This window comes from Pseudophryne corroboree, chromosome 5, assembly GCF_028390025.1.
Source record: "Pseudophryne corroboree isolate aPseCor3 chromosome 5, aPseCor3.hap2, whole genome shotgun sequence".
Lineage (NCBI taxonomy): Eukaryota > Metazoa > Chordata > Amphibia > Anura > Myobatrachidae > Pseudophryne > Pseudophryne corroboree.
Window position 1 is genome coordinate 181,904,032 of NC_086448.1, and position 20,170 is coordinate 181,924,201.

Genomic DNA, 20,170 nt, shown 5'->3' on the forward strand with positions numbered 1-20,170 from the left:
AGCATGATGCACATACAAAAATAGGATTTTGGTACTTACCAGGTAAATCCTTTTCTTTGAATCCATAGGGGGCACTGGAGTACTCTTGGGATATGGACGGCGTAGCAGAACAAAGGCACTGAATATTTAAATTTAGAACTCTCCACCCCTCCATATCCCAGAGTACCTCAGTGTACGACCTCAGTGTTTTTACTGAGCGAACTACTATAGAGAGGTTGACAATGGAGAATTCCTATAATATAACGGACAACAACAAAGTTGACCCATAACGTTACTGTCAACTAAACAGTTGACAGCATAACCGATAGACCTTTATAATTTGAACCAATCGGTGAAAAAGTGTTACCATAAGCTCCTTTGAGCTTAATACAAACAGGTAAAATGTGTTACCATAAGCTCCTCCGAGCTTAAAACAACCCAGGTAAAACTGCTCTGGGTGGGCGTCCAGTGCCCCCTATGGATTCAAAGAAAAGGATTTACCTGGTAAGTACCAAAATCCTATTTTCTTTTTCATCCACTAGGGGTCACTGGAGTACTCTTGGGACGTACCAAAGCTTCCCTCGTGGGCGGGAAAGCTGTTTGACACTTGTAACAGTAGGCAGCCAAAGCTAGATGCTGATGCCGCAACCATTCATAACATGTAAACGTGCACAAACGTGGTGCACTGAAGGCTATGTAGCCGCGTCGTAGACGCTCCACGACCCGCTGGTTCTGACATTCCCACAGAACCTGTGGAATGAGCTATTACTGACGAAGGCGACTGTAACTTAGCCTTAAAGTAAGCCTGACTTGTAGTCATTTTTATCCAACTGGATAATGTCTGCTGAGAAACTGGCTAACCCCAGTTGGCCGCATCATAGAGAACAAACAACGTATCCGTATTACGTACTGTAGACGTTCGGGACATATAGACGCGTAATGCGTGTACTACATTCAGAATTCTAGAATGTGCTGTCAACACAGGAACCACTATTGGTATATTGATGTGAAGAATAAGAAATCGGAATTCGTCCGAAGTTCTGCTTTGTCATGAGAAAACTCAAATACGGTGGCTTGGAATACAAGGCACCCAAATATGAAAACAAAACCCTTGCCGAAGCTAAGGCTAGAAGAAAACGTTTTCCAAGTGAGAAACTTAATCCCCATTTGTTGTAAGGGTTCAAAATATGAAAACTGTAAGAAATCTGAACCCAGCCTCAAGTTGCATGGCGCTGTAGGTGGGATAAATGGAGGCTGCATTTGATGACACCTTGTAGAAAAGGTGTGTACCGACGTAATAGAGTCAAACGTCTTTGAAAATAACTTGACCACACAGATACCTGCACCCTCAGTGCAGATAAACTCAGTTCTCCATCCCACCCCATCTGTAAAATAACAGAATACGGGTAACTTGAAAGATGATGTCGGAAACTTCCGAGCTTCACACCCACCTATATAGGCACACCAAATTTTGTAATAATGAGCTGCCGTAAGCGGCTTCCTAGCTCGTAACATGGTTGGTATAACCGATACTGTAATGCCCTATTTCTTTTCTTAAGAGGGCGGTCTGAACCCCCACCCCGTCAACCGCAGCCGCGGTACATAGGTAAATAAGGGTAAAAGAACGGTCCCTGTTGTAACAGGTTGGACGTATTATGAGCGGGCCAAAATCGTGTGCAAGTATTCCTTGGAGATTCGAGAAGCAAGCTCTCCGAAACCCATGAGATATCACTAGTATGACTGTGACGAACTGTCTTATGATCCGTTTTAGCAACGGAGAGAGCAGCGGAAAATGGTGGAGCCAGATACACGAGGCTGTATGACCACACGAATGTGAGAACCTCCACCGCCACTGCCCTTGTGATCTGTCGTTCTGTACACATACTGAGCGTTTGTAATTGTGGCGAGATGCCCTCATGTATACCTGAGAGTAACCCCACCTGTGGATTCACATATGAAACACCTCTGGATTTAATGCCCAGTTTTCAGGATATAAATCCCGACGGGTGAGATCATCTGTCTAACAGATGTCCATTTGCGGAATGAACCCCGTCGACAACATCACATAATGGTGTTCTGGGCAATTGAGGATTCGAGCTACCTGCCGCATTGCCATGCGGCTTCTTGGTCCTCTCTGGTTGTTGTGTATGCAACTCCCGTTGCGTTGTCTGACTGCACTTGGTCAGACTGAAAGCGAAGTATGTAGTGCATTGTAAATTGCACGGAGTTCCAGGACATTTATCGACAGCAATCTGTCGTGATCCGTTTTAGAACCCCTGTCGCTGATCTTTTTTAACTACAACTCCTGAACCTCTGAGACTCTCGTCCAGAGTATATACACCCTCGCCCCTCTGTGGGAAACGCGAGTGAAGCCCGGCGAACTAAAGCGCTTTGAAAACACATCCTTATTCCTAACACGAATACACCAATGTACCGCTAGTGTGCGTGGCTTTTGCACTAATTACTAGATGGTATATTTGTTCTTGCTGGTGTAGTAGGTAAATGTCTTTGATTTACCGTATTTATAATCTTACCTAGGAATTGACGTCGTTCAGACGGAATTAGATGCGATTGTTTTTGAACTTGACCTGCCACCGCAGTATACATTAGTAGCGCAAGTTAGAGGAACTCTGTTGAGACAGAGTTCTTATGAGCAGATCGTCTAAGTATGGAACGATTGTCACTGGCAGGGCTCTGAGATGAGCTATCCTCACCAACATCACTTGGTAAATACCCGAGGCGTTGACAAGAAGCCAAATGGTAGAACCTGAAATGGTTAATGGTTGTGGCGTTTTGCAAACGCTAGAACCTGTGATGCAGTGACCAAACCGGAATGGGTAAATACGCATTGTGAAGATCAAGTGCAATTATGCAATTTTGTGGCTCCAAATATGCAAATACTAACCGCAGAAAATCCATTTTCAAACTGCAGTAAGTGACTTGCTGATTGAGACTGCGAAGGAGCCCTCCGGCTTTTGTACCCCAAACAGAGGGGAATAAGTAACCCTGACTCTGTTGGTGTACCAGGCCTGGAAATAAAAACAGCTGAAAAACCAGCAGAGACTGAATTCCAACCTGCCAAAACGCCTAATTGCGTCCGACAGAGGCAGTCTTGTCCTTTAAATAGTGGATACATACATGAGTGGATGTCTGGTAACCCGGCAAATGTAACGTGTAAAGGCGCGCTTCCACAATTGGAAATTCGAGAAGGCCTAAGAGGCCGTCAAGCCGCTGGCTTGTTGACTTTAGCGCCCTGGCGTTACAAGTCGTGACTGTTTTTGTACCACAGCCTTGAAAAGACTGAAGTCTAAAGACTTAAAACACCGGACCAAAGTATTTCCGTTTTGATACCGGAGGAGGCAATTTATGGTTGGCCAAACCCCCCCCTATCTGACTGCTGGTCTAATGTACCCTTCTCACGAGTAGTTATTGCTGTGAGGTCTGACATAGAATTTGTCATCGTGTATTAAATGATAAGACCAGTTAAATTAACACCCAAAAGGAAGCTGGACCTTTGGAAAGTCTGAGACTCCTCCATTAGAGCTGGCGGAGTAACTTCGGAGACTCCGATCTTACCGCTCCTGTCGAACGGAGTCATTTTGAATTGCCAATGCTTACCATAGGTCTGGGAATGACCAGGATTCCCCTGAATATCAAATATAGTACCAAACAACTTCTGGCCTTGTCGTGCTGAAACTAGCGACGATAAAAAGCGAGAATCGAGGTAACAGACGTCAGCAGAAGCTTTACAGAGATACTCTGCAGCTTCTTATTAACAATAAATCTACCATTCATTGTTCCCATACCTAGAGCGCCTAGTGACCCAAATGTATCTTGGGTCTTTATAATGTTTGCACAGATGAATTCACCAATGGCGGATTCTCCCTTTAGATGTGGAAACGGGTAAATAGACTTAAATGTTAGTCAGATATTCTAAATAAGAAACTCATTGAAGATCTGTCGTTTATTAAATTCAACGGATTAGATGTAAGAGTCTCCTTAGTCTCTGTAAATTTGAGACATTGACCCACTGGTCATTTATTGTAGTAAACCTTGTTTTTAGTCTGTGTTGGAGCCTTACTCCTTATACATACAGACAACACAATAGGCAAAGGGCAGACACCTGCACAATACTTAAGGTGTGTAATATATATATCTATATATTTATGTCGAAATACAGTTTACATGGCTAATTGTGAAACCTGAACAAAAATTCCCACTAACACCCCTGCGCCTCCGTGTGGAGTAGAGGTGTATGGCAGGAATGTTCTGGAATTATAAACTGGAAGAAACAGGAATGATTAAAATGGCCCCCATGCCATGCTTACACTGAAAATCACAGGACATTTACAATACCTGCTGCAGTGTTAATATAGGCTTAATAGCCTATTATACAGTGATAATCACAGGTCTAGTATACAGTAAAACACATGCAGTTTACAATACATGCCTTCAGTTAGCCTTCCAGTTAATATAAACACTGCCTGCAGTGAATTTTGTATTAACATTCCTATATGGCAGCCTGCTATTTCCCCTTTGCAGCCGCGCTGTAATCAGCCAGGTTCCCCCCCCCCCCCCCTCTCTGTACTCCCTGTAGCCGGGAAGCTCCTTGCATGGAGGCGAGAGATACATTTTAAAATAGCGGAGGGCGGCTGGACGGGGCGCCGTAGCTGTCGCTAGGCGAGTTGCGGCGGGTCTCCCCCTGTGGGCGCTGCACCTTCAATACAGCGCTGACGGGCGGCTGGACGGGGCGCCGTAGCTGTCGCTAGGCGAGCTGCGGCGGGTCTCCCCCTGTGGACGCTGCGCCTCTGGGCGCTGCACTTGACGGAGCGTCTGGCAGGAGGACGGAGCGCCTGGGCCGGAAGGACGGAGCGCCTGGGGCCGGGAGAACGGAGCGGCAGACGGAGACATACAGCGCTGACGGCGCTGGACGGAGCGGCTGGGTAAGTGGCAGTGAGCGGTAGTGAGCGGCGCACCGAACGGACCCCCCACAGCGGGGCGGCAGCCTGCGCTGACCGCCCCGTTTCCCCACATACCTTTTCTCCGGTCATAGCTGCGACGGGGCTTCTATCTGTAAGCTCCGTCCAGCTTCTTGATCACTTCATCATGGCTGTGACGGGGCTTCTTTCTGTAAGCTCCGTCCAGCTCTATGATAACTTCTTCCTGGCTGCGACGGGCTTCTATCTGTAAGCTCCGTCCAGCTGCTCAGATCATGGCTGTGACGGGGCTTCTATGTGTAAGCTCCGTCCAGCTGTTGCAGGAGACAGTGGGCTGCCTGTGGCTGTGAGGGTGCTCTTTGTGAGGACCGACACGCCATGCGCTGCCTTGCAGCGGCACCATCCCGGACCCATGTTTTTCCAGAAACTGGGAAGGGATGTGCTAAGTGTAAAAATTAAAAATTAAAAAAAATCTTCCACCAAGTGTGGGAATCCCACAAGCCGATGTTAGTGCTTTGAGCACAGAAAAAACACTGAGGTCGTACACTGAGGTACTCTGGGATATGGAGGGGTGGAGAGGTCTAAATTTAAATATTCAGTGCCTTTGTTCTGCTACGCCGTCCATATCCCAAGAGTACTCCAGTGACCCCTAGTGGATGAAAAAGAAATTGTAACTGTTTTAAGTTCACAATAACAAACATGTCAGCAGCCTTCCTTTTCCCAAACAGAGTAGGAATCAGGTCTTATTTTTTTTTTAATGAGTGTTCAGAAAACTGTAATCCTGCTATTAGATTGCAGCTGTGCCAGTTCTAACGTATAGGCATATTTTTTGGTGCGTCTTAGACACATTTGAGCAATCAAACAGCAGAAGCACCTGCTCACAACTAGTATCAGGGGTCAAGTACCTACAAGTCATTATCCTCCAAGCAGATGCTACTAGGTAGCCACCTTGGACCACATTACACGTAGACACACCCTTCGTGTACTTTGACTATGACCACACCCCTCCACCAACCCCCATCTCAACCAAAGGGAGCCGTAAATGCAAAATGCAGCCAAGTTGCCAGGGAAAAGAAATTCATTAGTGCACAGGTTCTCAAACTCAGTCCTCAGGACCCCACACGGTCCATGTTTTGCAGGTCACCTGTATATTTTTTAAAATGTGACAGTTGGTGATACACAGTGCACCTGCTGGGTGACATGGAAAACGTGAACCGTGTGGGGTCCTGAGGACCGAGTTTGAGAACCACTGCATTAGTGCAATAAAAAAAGAAGCTGTGGGGGAAGGAAATCTATCATTTATGTCCAATTCTGAGCGAGGTCCTTAGCAGACAGAAACTATGTATCTATTATTCCAAGTACAGTAAGCTGCAGAAACAAATGAATGAATAGAGGAACATGAGATAAACGGATTATGCTGCTCAAGGCCTAAAAACGACGCTAACATACATCAGGTTAGAAGCATGGCCAATAGACGTGCACACCGCATGCTGTGACCTGTAAGGTGGGGTTTCTAATGAAACTGCATGAGTCTAGAATTTCTTGTATAAATATCATGTGATGTGTGCAAGTTTCTCCAAAAAATCTTCTCCCTGTTAAATCAGCCCCCTGCCTGTCTGGTTACTATCGGCTACAGCACTGTTTTGCGTGGACCCTGTAGTGGAAAATACATAAATATATGTACCCTGAGTGCAATCTTCATCTTGATGGTACTGTTAGGCCCAGAATTATTTAGCTGAAACCTCTGATTAATGGTCAGGTCATCACTGGTCAGTAGCTGATTCAATTGAATCTTCAGGTTTCCCATGGAACTTTGATGATATTCATCTTTAACCTGGAGGAGAGTAGGTTAAACATTGCTGTTCTGGGCAATAATCAGTTATATTCAGAGTAAACACTGCTAGTGACAGAACAACTCTACAATATCTACAACATGGCAAAGCCACTTTTACAGCCACTAAATGCTCCTATTACATACAAGTGGCAAGATGCCGTCACACATGTTTTATCTTGAGGGCTGGTAAAACAAAATGACATTTGTAAGGATGTATGCACGGCCCATGCTTGTTATCTCCATCTAGCAAGGCAACAGGACAAACTGTAGATCTCTGTGCCTGCACCTACAAAGGCCTTGGTACAGACTGCATTGTGTGCAGAGAGCAAGCAATAGTGACACAATCTGTCAGATGTCTAAGACCTGGACACTGGAGACACAGCTTTAGATAGAAGATATACCTCCACTTCAAGGTTTTGTCTTTTAGGATTGTGGACGAAGAAAGTAAATGTCTGTTCCCACACTGGCTCAATGGTCTTGTGTTTAACCTGTTAAATAAATCAGTTTAAAAACAAAGATAAGCATTTACTTGTTTGCTGCTAATTGCATAGTTGGCAACAAGACAACAACAGTAAGTGATACAGCCTATAAAATATAAACTTCATCTAAGAAAACGTTTCCAGACTAATACTTGTATGGTGTGTCTGCTTTCTTTCTCCCACAGTAAATTCTATTCAATGCAACAGTGAAAAAATACATAGCAATATTACGACTGGGGGTCACCTTTCTCCCCCACGCAGCACTACTCAATAACTGCCTCCTTATAATACTGTGTAACTAACTACATCACACCATAACATATAATGTAACCACTGCTTCCATCTGCTGTTTAGTTCTGGGATATCGCCTGCATTATGTATTACATATATCTGGATAACTCTATATATAATGCAGTATAAAGTCCGCATTGACAGCCTTCTAACCTTCAAAAGGATGCGCCTTATTAATACTACTATTTGATAACATATCCGCAGCAATTGTACAAACTATAGGAAGCAAATCTGATTATAAAGCAGGAAGGAGCTGGGGCGAGAGGTGATGGCTCAGATGGGCGGTATGCGGCCCTTGGGACAACTGTCGCCCATTACGGGTATAAATCCAGATACCAATAAATCTGTCTATGCAATGACACCCTTTCTCTACACTGTGTATCTGTATATAAATGTATTATTTTCATACACACTATATATATATATATATATATATATATAAATTCTATGTATACATGTATTACTGTACATTACAATGATTGATTCTTACCTTACTTTCTTGCACAGTATGACCCAGAGAGAACAGTACATAGGGGTTTGGCGTGCTACCGATTTTCTTTCCTGACTACAATGGAACCGAAATGCAAATATTACAACACACGTGGTGTCTCAAAGAGACGATACTAATTATGTTAAGTTTATGCACACATAGATAAACAAGCAGGTAAATAATAAGGTTTTACTTACCGATAAATCTATTTCTCGTAGTCCGTAGAGGATGCTGGGGACTCCGTAAGGACCATGGGGATAGACGGGCTCCGCAGGAGACATGGGCACTTTAAGAAAGAATTTAGTTCCTGGTGTGCACTGGCTCCTTCCTCTATGCCCCTCCTCCAGACCTCAGTTAGAGAAACTGTGCCCAGAGGAGATGGACAGTACAAGGAAAGGATTTTGTTAATCCCAGGGCAAGATTCATACCAGCCACACCAATCACACCGTATAACTTGTGATAACTACCCAGTTAACAGTATGAAAACAACATATCATCAGTGCAAGACCGATGCAACTATAACGTAACCCTTATTGAAGCAATAACTAAATACAAGTATTGCAGAAGAAGTCCGCACTTGGGACGGGCGCCCAGCATCCTCTACGGACTACGAGAAATAGATTTACCGGTAAGTAAAATCTTATTTTCTCTAACGTCCTAGAGGATGCTGGGGACTCCGTAAGGACCATGGGGATTATACCAAAGCTCCCAAATTAGGTCCTCCTCAGCCAGGGTATCAAACCTATAGAATTTTGCAAAAGTGTTTGAACCCGACCAAGTAGCAGCTCGACACAGCTGTAGTGCCGAGACCCCCGGACAGCCGCCCCCAAGAAGAGCCCACCTTCCTAGTGGAATGTGCCTTGACCGATTTTGGTAACTGCAATCCAGCCGTAGAATGCGCTTGCTGAATCGTGTTACAAATCCAGCGAGCAATAGTTTGCTTTGAAGCAGGGGCACCAATCTTGTTGGATGCATACAGGCAGTGCTTAAAGTGGTCCTAGAGAGGTGGTGGAACTCACCCCCCTCCCCACGGTGCCCATGCAATAACGCAGCAAAACGGGGGTGTGGCCTCAAAAAAGGGGCGTGGTCACAAAATAGTAATAATGCCCACAGTAGTGGTACCCAAGTGGAAATTTTGAAGTGGGGGTATGGAAAAGTGAAGGGTGCAATTATGTGCGCGCCGAAGGCGCGCGCACTCCTGACAAGGGGGCGTGGCCACGCAAAAGGGGGCGTGCCCTTCAGTGTAGTTTACCACAACATATACCCCTTATAAACATTATGCACCACAATAGTAGGACCCCTTTCACATTATACCTCACAGTATGAGCCGAAATTCACATTTATACCACACAGTATGAGCCACATTCATATTACACCACACAGTATGAGCCAAATTCACATTACACCACACAGTATGAGCCAAATTCACATTACACAACACGGTATGAGCCGAAATTCACATTACACCACACAGTATGAGCCGAAATTCCCATTATAGCACACGGTATGAGCCGAAATTCCCATTACACCACACAGTATAAGCCGAAATTCACATTATAGCACACGGTATGAGCCGAAATTCACATTATAGCATACGGTATGAGCCGAAATTTACATTATAGAGTGACAGGGAGAGTGACAGCAGGGACATGGAAAGTGACAGCAGGGACATGGAAAGTGACAGCAAGGGAATACAGTAGAGACTAGGGAGAGAGAAAGGCAGCAGATTAGATTACCTGTTTAGCAGCGGCGGTGGTCTGCGGTGCTGTGGATGAGTAGGCTGTGGTAGGCGTGACGTGGAGGAGGCTGTGGGCCTTGGAGATAGTGCGGAGGAGGAGGCTGTGGGTGCGCAGAGGTCCGAGGGCGGGGCGGCAGAAGAGGCTGAGGGCGGCTGCAGTGGATCTGGAACCAGGCTGGCTTTATTATCCCTGCCGCCGCATCGAGCTCCTGTGACCACGGCGCTAATATTTCAAAACTGCAGCCAATCAGCGACAGATTTGAACTAGTAGCGCCGCGGTCACAGGAGCTCGATGCAGCGGCAGGGATAATAAAGCCGGCCTGGTCCCAGATCCGCTGCAGCTGGGAGTCTGGAACCTGGGCTTCCAGTGCGGCGGCGATGGTAGGGGTGGAGCGACGGAGGGCGGACCGGGAACGCAGCTTCTTTGTCGGCCCATACAGTAATGCCCCCAGCAGTAGCACCCCTTATACAATGCCCACAGTAGTAGTGCCCCTTATGCAATGCCCCCAACAGTAGTGCCCCTTATGAAGTGCCCCCTTTACAATGCCCTCATTAGCTGTGCACCCCATCAGTAATGCCCTTAATGGTAATGCCCCTGTGTAGTATTGCCCCTAGTCGTTTAGCCCCAGTAGTCATGCCCATACTGGTAATGCCCCTGCAGTTATGACCCCAGCAATTTATCCCCCCCCCCCCTTTAGTTTAGCCTCTGAGTGGTAATGCCCCCAGTAGTTTTGCCCTCATGTAGTTTGCCCCATGTAGTTTATCCCCCAGTGGTAATGCCCCCTGCAGTTGTGCCCCCAGTTGTTTAGCCCCTGTAGTTTAGCCCCCATGTAGTTTGCCAAAGTTAGTAATGTCCCCAGTAGTTTGCCCCCTTGTAGTTATACCCCCAGTAGTTTAGCTCCTGTAATTATGCCCCCTTGTAGTTTAGCCCCCAGTAGTAATGCTGCCAGTAGTTTGCCCCTTTGTAGCTTGCCCACTTGTAGTAATGCTCCGAGTAGTTTGCCCCTTGTAGTTTGCCCCAGCAGTAAAGCCCCCCAGTAGTTTGCCCCCAGTACTAAAGCCCCTCAGTAGTTTGCCCCTCTGTAGTTTGCCCCAGTAGTAAAGCCCCCCAGTAGTTTGCCCCTCTGTAGTTTGCCCCAGTAGTAAAGCCCCCCAGTAGTTTTGCCCCTCTGTAGTTTGCCCCAGTAGTAAAGCCCCCCAGTAACTAGCCCCCAGTAGAAACACCGCTAGTGGTACAAATATAGGAGGGAGGGGGGGGGGGGAGCACCATACTCACCAAGCCCCGCTCCCGCCGCAGTCCTCTCTCGCCGCCCTCTCCTCGGCACTATGGGAGAGACGTCATGACGTCTCTCCCATAGCGCGCACTGACAGAGCCGGAAGCCGGAGCTCAGTACTGAGCTCCGGCTGCCGCTGCAAAGAGGGAGATGGGCGCCCGCTGGTAACGCGATCTCAGCGGGCGCCCGGCATCTCCCTGCAGCGCCGCCCGGGACATCGGGTTAGGTGAGCCGGGGGAGGCGGAACTGCGTTCCGTCTCCTGGTGGAACTGACGGAACGCAGTTCCGCCCCGTTCCGGCTCACTTTAACCCCTGCATACAGGACAAACAGCGCTTCAGTTTTCCTGACTCTAGCCGTTCTGGCCACGTAAATTTTCAAAGCCCTGACCACATCAAGTAACTCGGAATCCTCCAAGTCACGTGTAGCCACAGGCACCACAATAGGTTGGTTCATATGAAAAGATGATACCACTTTCGGCAGAAATTGTGAACGGGACCGCAATTCTGCTCTATCCATATGGAAAACCAGATAGGGGCTTTTATGTGACAAAGCCGCTAATTCTGACACACGTCTAGCCAAGGCTAATAACATGACCACCTTCCACGTGAGATATTTTAACTCCGCCGTTTTAAGTGGTTCAAACCAGTGTGACTTTAGGAAACTTAACACCACGTTAAGATCCCAAGGTGCCACCGGAGGCACAAAAGGAGGCTGAATACGCAGCACTCCTTTTACAAACGTCTGAACTTCTGGTAGAGAAGCCAACTCTTTTTGAAAGAAAATGGATAGGGCCGAAATCTGAACCTTAATGGAGCCTAAGTTTTAGGCCCAAATTCACTCCAGTTTGTAGAAAGTGAAGGAAACGGCCCAGATGGAATTCTTCCATAGGAGCATTCCTGGCCTCACACCAAGAAACATATTTTCGCCATATACGGTGATAATGTTAAGATGTCACGTCCTTCCTAGCCTTTATCAGCGTAGGAATGACCTCATCCGGAATGCCTTTTTCCGCTAGGATCCGGCGTTCAACCGCCATGCCGTCAAACGCAGCCGCGGTAAGTCTTGGAACAGACATGGGCCCTGTTGCAACAGGTCCTGCCTTAGAGGAAGAGGCCACGGATTTTCTGTAAGCATTTCCTGCAGATCCGGATACCAGATCCTTCGTGGCCAATATGGAACAATGAGGATTGTTCTCACTCCTCCTTTTTCTTATTATTCTCAACCCTTGGGTATGAGAGGAAGAGGAGGAAATACATAGACTGACTAGAACACCCACGGTGTCACTAGGGCGTCTACTGCTACTGCCTGAGGGTCTCTTGACCAGGCGCAATAACTCTTCTTTTTGTTGAGGCGGGACGCCATCCTGTCTATCTGTGGCAGTCCCCACCGAACTGCAATCTGTGCGAAGACTTCCTGATGAAGTCTCCACTCTCCAGGACGTATGTCTGGTGAGGAAGTCTGCTTCCCAGTTGTTCACTTCCGGAATGAACACTGTTGACAGTGCTCTTACATGATTCTCCGCCCAGCGAAGAATTCTGGTGGCTTTCGCCATCACCACTCTGCTCCTTGTGCCGCCTTGGCGGTTTACATGAGCTACTGCGGTGACGTTGTCTGACTGGATCAGAACCGGTTGGTCGCGAAGAAAGGTCTCCGCTTGACATAGGGCGTTGTATATGGCCCATAGTTCCAATATGTTAATGTGAAGACAAGTCTCTTGACTTGACCAAAGACCTTGGAAATTTCTTCCCTGTGTGACTGCTCCCCAGCCTCAGAGGCTCGCGTCCGTGGTCACCAGGATCTAGTCCTGAATGCCGAATCTGCGGCCCTCTAGAAGGTGAGCACTCTGCAGCCACCACAGGAGAGATACCCTGGCTCTGGGGGATAGGGTGATCAACTGATGAATCTGTAGATGTGACCCGGACCACTTGTCCAGTAGGTCCCATTGGAAAGTCCTCGCATGGAACCTGCTGAAGGGAATGTTTTTCCCAGGACTCGAGTGCAGTGATGCACTGACACCTGTCTTGGTTTCAAAAGGTCCCTGACTAGAGTCATGAGTTCCTGGGCCTTCTCTATCTGAAGGTAAACCCATTTCTGGTCTGTATCCAGAATCATACCCAAGAAGGGCAGACGAGTTATAGGAACCAACTGTGACCTCGGGAAATTGAGAATCCAGCCGTGTTGCTGTGACACCTTCAGCGAAAGTGACACGCTGTTCAACAACTGCTCTTTTGATCTCGCCCTTATTAGGAGATCGTCCAAGTATGGGACAACTGTGACTCCTTGCTTGCGTAGGAGCACCATTATTTCCGCCAATTAGCCTGAAATTGGTCATGACAATCCTGTACCACAATTGTCAGGTACGCCTGATGGGGTGGATAAATGGGAACATGAAGGTATGCAGCCTTTATGTTTAGATACACCATCAAATCCCCCCCTTCCAGGCTGGCGATGATCGCTCTGGGCGATTCCACTTTAAATTTGAACCTTTTCCCGTATAGGTTCAGAGATTTTAATTTTAAAAATAGGTCTGACCGAACCGTACGGTTTCGGGACTACAGCCAAGGTTGAGTCATATCGCCTTCCTTGTTGCTGAGCACCACCTGTTGGAGATATGGAGATACAATGTGTGAATTGTATTTAATATTATCTCCCTTCCTGGGGGAGAAGCCGGTAGGTCCGATAAGGAAAAACCGTCGAGGAGGCACCTTTCGAATTCCAGCTTGTTACCCTGAGAAACAATTATTTATTGCCCCGGGAACCACCTGTGAGTGAACTCAGATGTGGCTGAAGAGTCGAAGACGTGCTCCCACTGGGGCGGACTCCCTTAGCGGAGCTCCAGCGTCATGCGTTGGATGTAGTAGAAGCCGGGGAGAACTTCTGTTCCTGGGAACTAGCTTTGCCCTGTACCCTTACCTCTGGTAAGAAAGGACGCTCCTCGTACTTTCTTGTTATTCTGCGACCGAAAGGACTGCATTTGATAATGTCGTGCTTTCTTAGGCTGTGAGGGAATATAAGGCAAAAGATCAGAATTACCAGCTATAGCTGTGGAGACCAGGTCCGAGAGTCCTTCTCCACACAATTCCTCAGCCTTGTAAGGTAAACCTTCCATATGCCTCTTTTAGTCGGCATCACCTGTCCATTGCATGTTCCACAGGACACTTCTAGCAGAAATCGACATAGCGTTGACTCTAGAACCCAGTAGACTAATGTCTCCTTGGGCATGTTTTATATATATATATATATATATATATATATATATATATAAAAGACAGCATCTTTTATTTATATATATATATATATATATATATATACACTAGGGTCAATACCATGGTATCCTTATCTAGGGTTTCAATCTCCGCTGATAAGGTATCTGTCCACGCTGCTACAGCGCTATAAACCCATGCCGACACAATCGCCGGTCTGAGTAGTGTACCAGAATGTGTGTAAATGGACTTCAAAGTACTTTTACTGCAAGCTATCTGCAGGATCCCTGAGGATAGCTGTTAAGTCAGCGCTACCTTTTGGGTAAACGTGACAAAGCTTTGTCCACCCTAGGGGAAGATTCCCATCGTATCCTGGCCCTAGTAGGGAAAGGATACTCCCTGAGAATTCTTTTTGGGAAGCTGCAGTCTCTTGTCTGGAGATTCACGCTCTTTTTCATCATGAGAGGAGGGAAATTTACCTCAGCTTTCTTCCCCTTAAACATGTGTACCCTTGTGTCAGGGACAGATGAGTCATCAGTGATATGCAAATTATCTTTTATTACAATAATCATATATTGAATACTTTTCTGCCATTTTGGCTGTAACTTTGCATTATCGTAGTCGACACTGGAGTCAGACTCTGTGTCGATATCAGTGTCTATTATTTTGGATAGTGAGCATTGTGAGACTCTGAAGGTCTCTGCGACATAGGGACAGACCTGTGTAGATTCACTGTCTGTTCTCTAATCTTTTGTGCAATAAATTTACCTCCGCACTTTATTTCACATATCCAATCAGGTGTCGGCGTTGTCGACGGAGACACCACTCACACACACATTTGCTCCATCTCCTCCTTAGGAGAGCCTTTTACCTCAGACATGTCGACACACACGTACCGACACACCACACACTCAGGGAATGCTCATCTGAAGATAATTCCCCCACAAGGCCCTTTGGAGAGACAGAGAGAGAGTATGCCAGCACACACCCCAGCGCTATATGACCCAGGAAAAAACACAGCAATTTAATGTTTACCCTGTAGCGCTGTTATTATCTGCGCCGAATTATGTGCCCCCCCCTCTTCTATAAAACCCTCTCTTCTACCGTGGTATAAGCAGGGGAGAGTCCAGGGAGCTTCCTCTCAGCGGTGCTGTGGAGAAAAACATGGCGCTGGTGAGTGCTGAGGGAGAAGCCCCGCCCCCTCGACGGCGGGCTTCTGTCCCGCTAAAAGTGTAAAATTGGCGGGGGCTCAGGCATATATACAGTGTCCAGCTGTATATATGCTCCTTTTGCAAAATAAGAGGTTTATATTGCTGCCCAGGGCGCCCCCCCCCCCTGCGCCCTGCACCCTTACAGTGACCGGAGTATGTGAGGTGTGTGGGAGCAATGGCGCACAGCTGCAGTGCTGTGCGTTACCTCAGTGAAGATCATGAAGTCTTCTGCCGCCTCTGAAGTCTTCAATTCTTCTCATACTCACCCGGCTTCTATCTTCCGGCTCTGCGAGAGGGACGGCGGCGCGGCTCCGGGACGGACGGCGAGGGTGAGATCCTCCGTACCAATTCCTCTGGAGATAATGGTGTCCAGTAGCCTAAGAAGCAGGACCTAGCTTCAGAGAGTAGGGCTGCTTCTCTCCCTCAGTCCCACGATGCAGGGAGTCTGTTGCCAGCAGAGCTCCCTGAAAATAAAAAACCTAATAAAATACTTTCTATCAGTAAACTCAGGAGAGCTCACTGAAAAGCACCCAGCTCGTCTGGGCACAGTATCAAACTGAGGTCTGGAGGAGGGGCATAGAGGGAGGAGCCAGTGCACACCAGGAACTAAATTATTTCTTAAAGTGCCCATGTCTCCTGCGGAGCCCGTCTATCCCCATGGTCCTTACGGAGTCCCCAGCATCCTTTAGGACGTTAGAGAAATATAGTATACAAACCATATAACTACATTGGTAGAGTACAATGTAGTATTTTGCTCCACGTCTTATAAAATAAAACGCAGATGTGGAGGCAATAGGTAAAACTAAAGCAAGCCCATGCAGGTTAACACTGGGAAAGACACCGCTGGAGAATGTATGCAGAACTGTAAATGTACAAAGCTTACAAGGAGCACAATTGTACATTTTATTAAAAGAAAATAGCAGTAAATTGGGATGAGGGTAAAAAAAATGAGGTTCCTGCTCTGCCTTAAACTGTGCCATCTAGGTGGGGATTACACTGAGCCTTCTTCAAGGTAAAAGTAGCTTTCACTTTAAAGTGTACCTGCTAACTACTCAGGAGTGAGATAGCCATCACGGGACTGCAGGGAATGCAGCCTATCCACTTGCTAGGCACCAATTTACATCGCTGAGGCTTGAGATGCACAATGTAGGAACAATTAAGAGCTTTTTTTGGAGAACAAATGAAATATAAGATAGTTGCTTAAGGTCTACTCTTAACATATATACTGTTGCAGTCTGGGTAAAGTAAATAGTGATAAATTAACTAAACGCCATCTTTTTTTTCTGCCAGGTTACTGCCATTGGAGGTACCAGTGGTTCTCAAACTTGCAGTGATGCCACTGTTAGTGGTCCAGCGCCAAATCAAATTATTTATGGTCAAGACCAAAGCTGGTGGCTGACAATCATAAAATATGTGGAAAAACAGAAGCGCAACCCTGTCCACCACCACAAAACTGGACCTAAGGATGACAGGTAAGCACAATTTACTTCATTTTATATATTTTTTTTATTTTCCCAAAAAGAAACCTTTGGCCTAAGGGTGCTGTGATAAATATGCTGATACTCTATGGTATTTGGGAACCACTGGCTGGTACAATTAAAACAGCACAGTTAATTTTATCTGCACTTTCTGATTCTCCTCTTTTAGTGAATTCACATCATATGGGGGTATTCAATTAAAAAGCGTGTTGCCGGGGGCTATCCAATCATCCCCGACAAGCCTGCCCGGCTTATCAAGAATTTTGTTTCACCTGCCTCAGGCAGGCGAAGCAAAATCCCCTAATTGGATAGCCTGAAAAAAAATATCGAAGAAACATTGGGGAAAATTGCTCCCAATGTTTCTTCGCACTTAATTGAATACCGGTCTTAGAATTCAGTGAATATAAAAGAATATTTTAATCTTCAAACTTGAAATAATTGTGCACCATGTTTGTCTAGACTGCAGTACTACAAAATAGCAGATACAAGCACTTGCTAGACCATGCTGTAGCATATAATAAATGCTACATACATATATACATGACAGGCAACCAATGCTTCCAAAGACTGTCTGGTCTATGTTTGGCTCATGTTTCATAGGCAACAGCAATACAATAGTATATTGTAGTAACATCATGCACCAGACACTTTGCCACAGTGGGGGTTGCCATTCTGCTGGTAGAACTAACTTGGTCTTTCAATGCAATAGGCGACTAGTGACATCACAGAGGCACAAGGTGCCACATGGGAGTGGCATTTTGAAGGTTGAATTAATATTCAGCCTAGGAGATGACTGTGAATGGATAGGCAGGATGGTCATGAGTATTGGTTCAAATCACAAAATGGCTGCCTTCTGTGTGTTGTTGATAGCTCAACTATAAAAAGTAATGCAGACTTGTCTGTTACTTTATGACACAAAAAGTGTACTTTCCTATAAAACATATTCGTGTAGCAATTAGCTGCTTTGATTCTATCTTTCAAGTCCAAAGGTTTTTACTAGAATCTTTACCTTTTTAGCTTTGTCAACAGCAGACTTCTTCATGCCATCCTGGTTAATTTCTAATGGATTATTCTTATAACAGGGAAAAATGAACACATGAAGGGTTAATAAAACCATGCCATGAGGTTGCTCTAGCAGGTTAACCACAGGAGGATATGGGACAAACCACAAACTGAACGAAAGAACAGACATAACACAAAACATAACAAAGACAAGGAGAGACAGACTCCACAAATGCAGCAATAGCAAAATAAACAGGCGATTGTAATGATATTCAAGTTACTATAAGTTAATAGATAAATAATAGAGGATGGTTGCCGATTATAAAACACATCATGTGGTAGAGCACTGTGACCCATTCTCATTCAACAAGACCACGGGGGAAATGTAATAGGGTTCGAGTTTACCAAGGCCCGGGTTGTCGGCCGAGACTGCCCGTATATTTTTAAAGCAGCAATCATTTACAAGGCAAAACCAGGTTGGTTTTGCCTTGTGAACGGCAAACTCTGTCAAAGGCAAACTCTGACCCTCTTACATTTCCCCCCATAGAACTTAACTGAACAGGTCACTACAAAGAATCTCATAATGGGTCTACATTTTTACTGGGTATCAAGGTTACGTAAAGTCATTGTTTGGGGGGGGGGGAAACTCGATTTACAGGGGGGAAAAACTGTGTAAGATGCCAAACAATGCAACATACCATGACAAGGGAATATTACTATAATCCTAGATCCAAGTAGACTAATGCAGCCCTTCTCACTGCCATTGAACTGACTGAGTCAACTGATCTCCAAAGAAATACCATCTATGTATGCTAACATCAAGTGCACACTGTGACAATGTAAACTATATTATTCATGGTTAAATACCACAAACAATTATTGAAAAATAAAGTGGTGCAGGTAGGGACAACTTTCAGCAAAAGAAAATGAAAACTTTACCTGATGTTTATACCCCTGTGTAATATAAACTAGGACATATGACGAAAATCATTGACAGTAAAGGTAAATTTTTCCTGAACCAGGCAACCCTCCCTAAATTGTTTTCAAGTAACGCAGTAGTCTCTTTGTCTATAACACATAGCAGCCTGTCCAGCAACTACTCAACTCCAACTCCTTTGTTTTACTAACTAACTAACTAACTAACTAACTAACTAACTAACGGGTTTTGGACTATGTCTCTTTTTTTATGGCTTATAAAACTAGGGGTAACATGTTCCTCTATCACAGGAGCAAGTTGATGGTTCTTAAACTTCCAGATGTGTCCTCGTACATCTTTGCTGGGGTCACACCAAACAGCCTCTTTTGCCACGCCAGGTCCAGTGAGATTTGTTTAGCGTCTGGTGTCTTTTTTTGCCGAAAATTCTTTGTGAGTATGACGTACCAGGAGACTGTGCTGATTAATTTGGTACACAACACTTGTATATCTGTGTGCGACTGAGTCTCTGAATCTGCATACAAAAAGCAGCGTCTGTGGCTTTTTTTTTATGTCAAGTTCCTTTGTGCTTCGTATACAGACTCAGTCACACACAATATACAAGTGTTGCATATAAAGTTAATCAGTACAGTCCCCTCGTACGTCCTAGTCACAACTCACTGTGACTAAGACACACTTTTGGCAAACAAAGACACCCAACACTGGTGGAGTTGCACGGGACCGGTCAGCTCCCTTGCACCAGGCATCTCCCGCATATTGAGGTTAGATGTATGGGGATACATCTGTATAATACAAAAAATAAATTATTGCACTCAATTTATTTTTTATGGTCTCATTCACATTTGAGATTCATTTGATTATATTGGGAACAGTGAGAGGACATGCTGAAAAACATGCACTGTAACACACATGCATGTTTATTGCAGCACTCTGCAGCCGCCACCAAGAAACTCACAAACAATGTTCTATACAGGGAAGAGGTGTTTTCACAAAAGATCAGTCCAGAAGCTTTCCTCTCTTTCAAGTATCCACAACCCAAATTCCCCTCGTAGATACTCTTGGAAGATGGTAATGAGCAAAGGAAGCAAAGAATGACCAAAGCGAAGCAAAACATAAAACATAATAAAATAAGCATTGAAGCAAACAAATACATTGAATACGGAGGTCTAATCATAGCAATGAAATTAGCAAAATACGAACAAGACGGGAATCTTTGGAAACAAACGTCTCAGAGGTGGAAACATTTGTGAATGGCACCAAATGATCAAGAAATAAATGAAGCTAATGAATAAACATGGTGATTGAAAACAGATGCTGAT

General features: G+C 45.5%; 1 protein-coding gene across 5 annotated transcripts in view; it reads right to left on the reverse strand.

Moving 5' to 3' along the window:
• ESYT2 (extended synaptotagmin 2) overlaps positions 1–20,170 on the reverse strand; it is a 269,954-nt gene that overhangs the window by 42,531 nt on the left and 207,253 nt on the right. For 2 of the 5 annotated variants that reach the window (XM_063921916.1, XM_063921917.1), the window contains exons 14-17: positions 17,925–17,987; positions 8,011–8,085; positions 7,152–7,238; positions 6,601–6,750 (exon numbers count right to left, since the gene is read on the reverse strand). In XM_063921916.1, the coding sequence (XP_063777986.1) occupies positions 6,601–6,750; positions 7,152–7,238; positions 8,011–8,085; positions 17,925–17,987 (375 nt within the window). Of the gene's footprint in view, positions 1–6,600; positions 6,751–7,151; positions 7,239–8,010; positions 8,086–17,924; positions 17,988–19,806; positions 19,909–20,170 lie in introns of all 5 variants that reach the window. The other 3 variants (XM_063921918.1, XM_063921919.1, XM_063921915.1) reach the window with 2 other exon arrangements.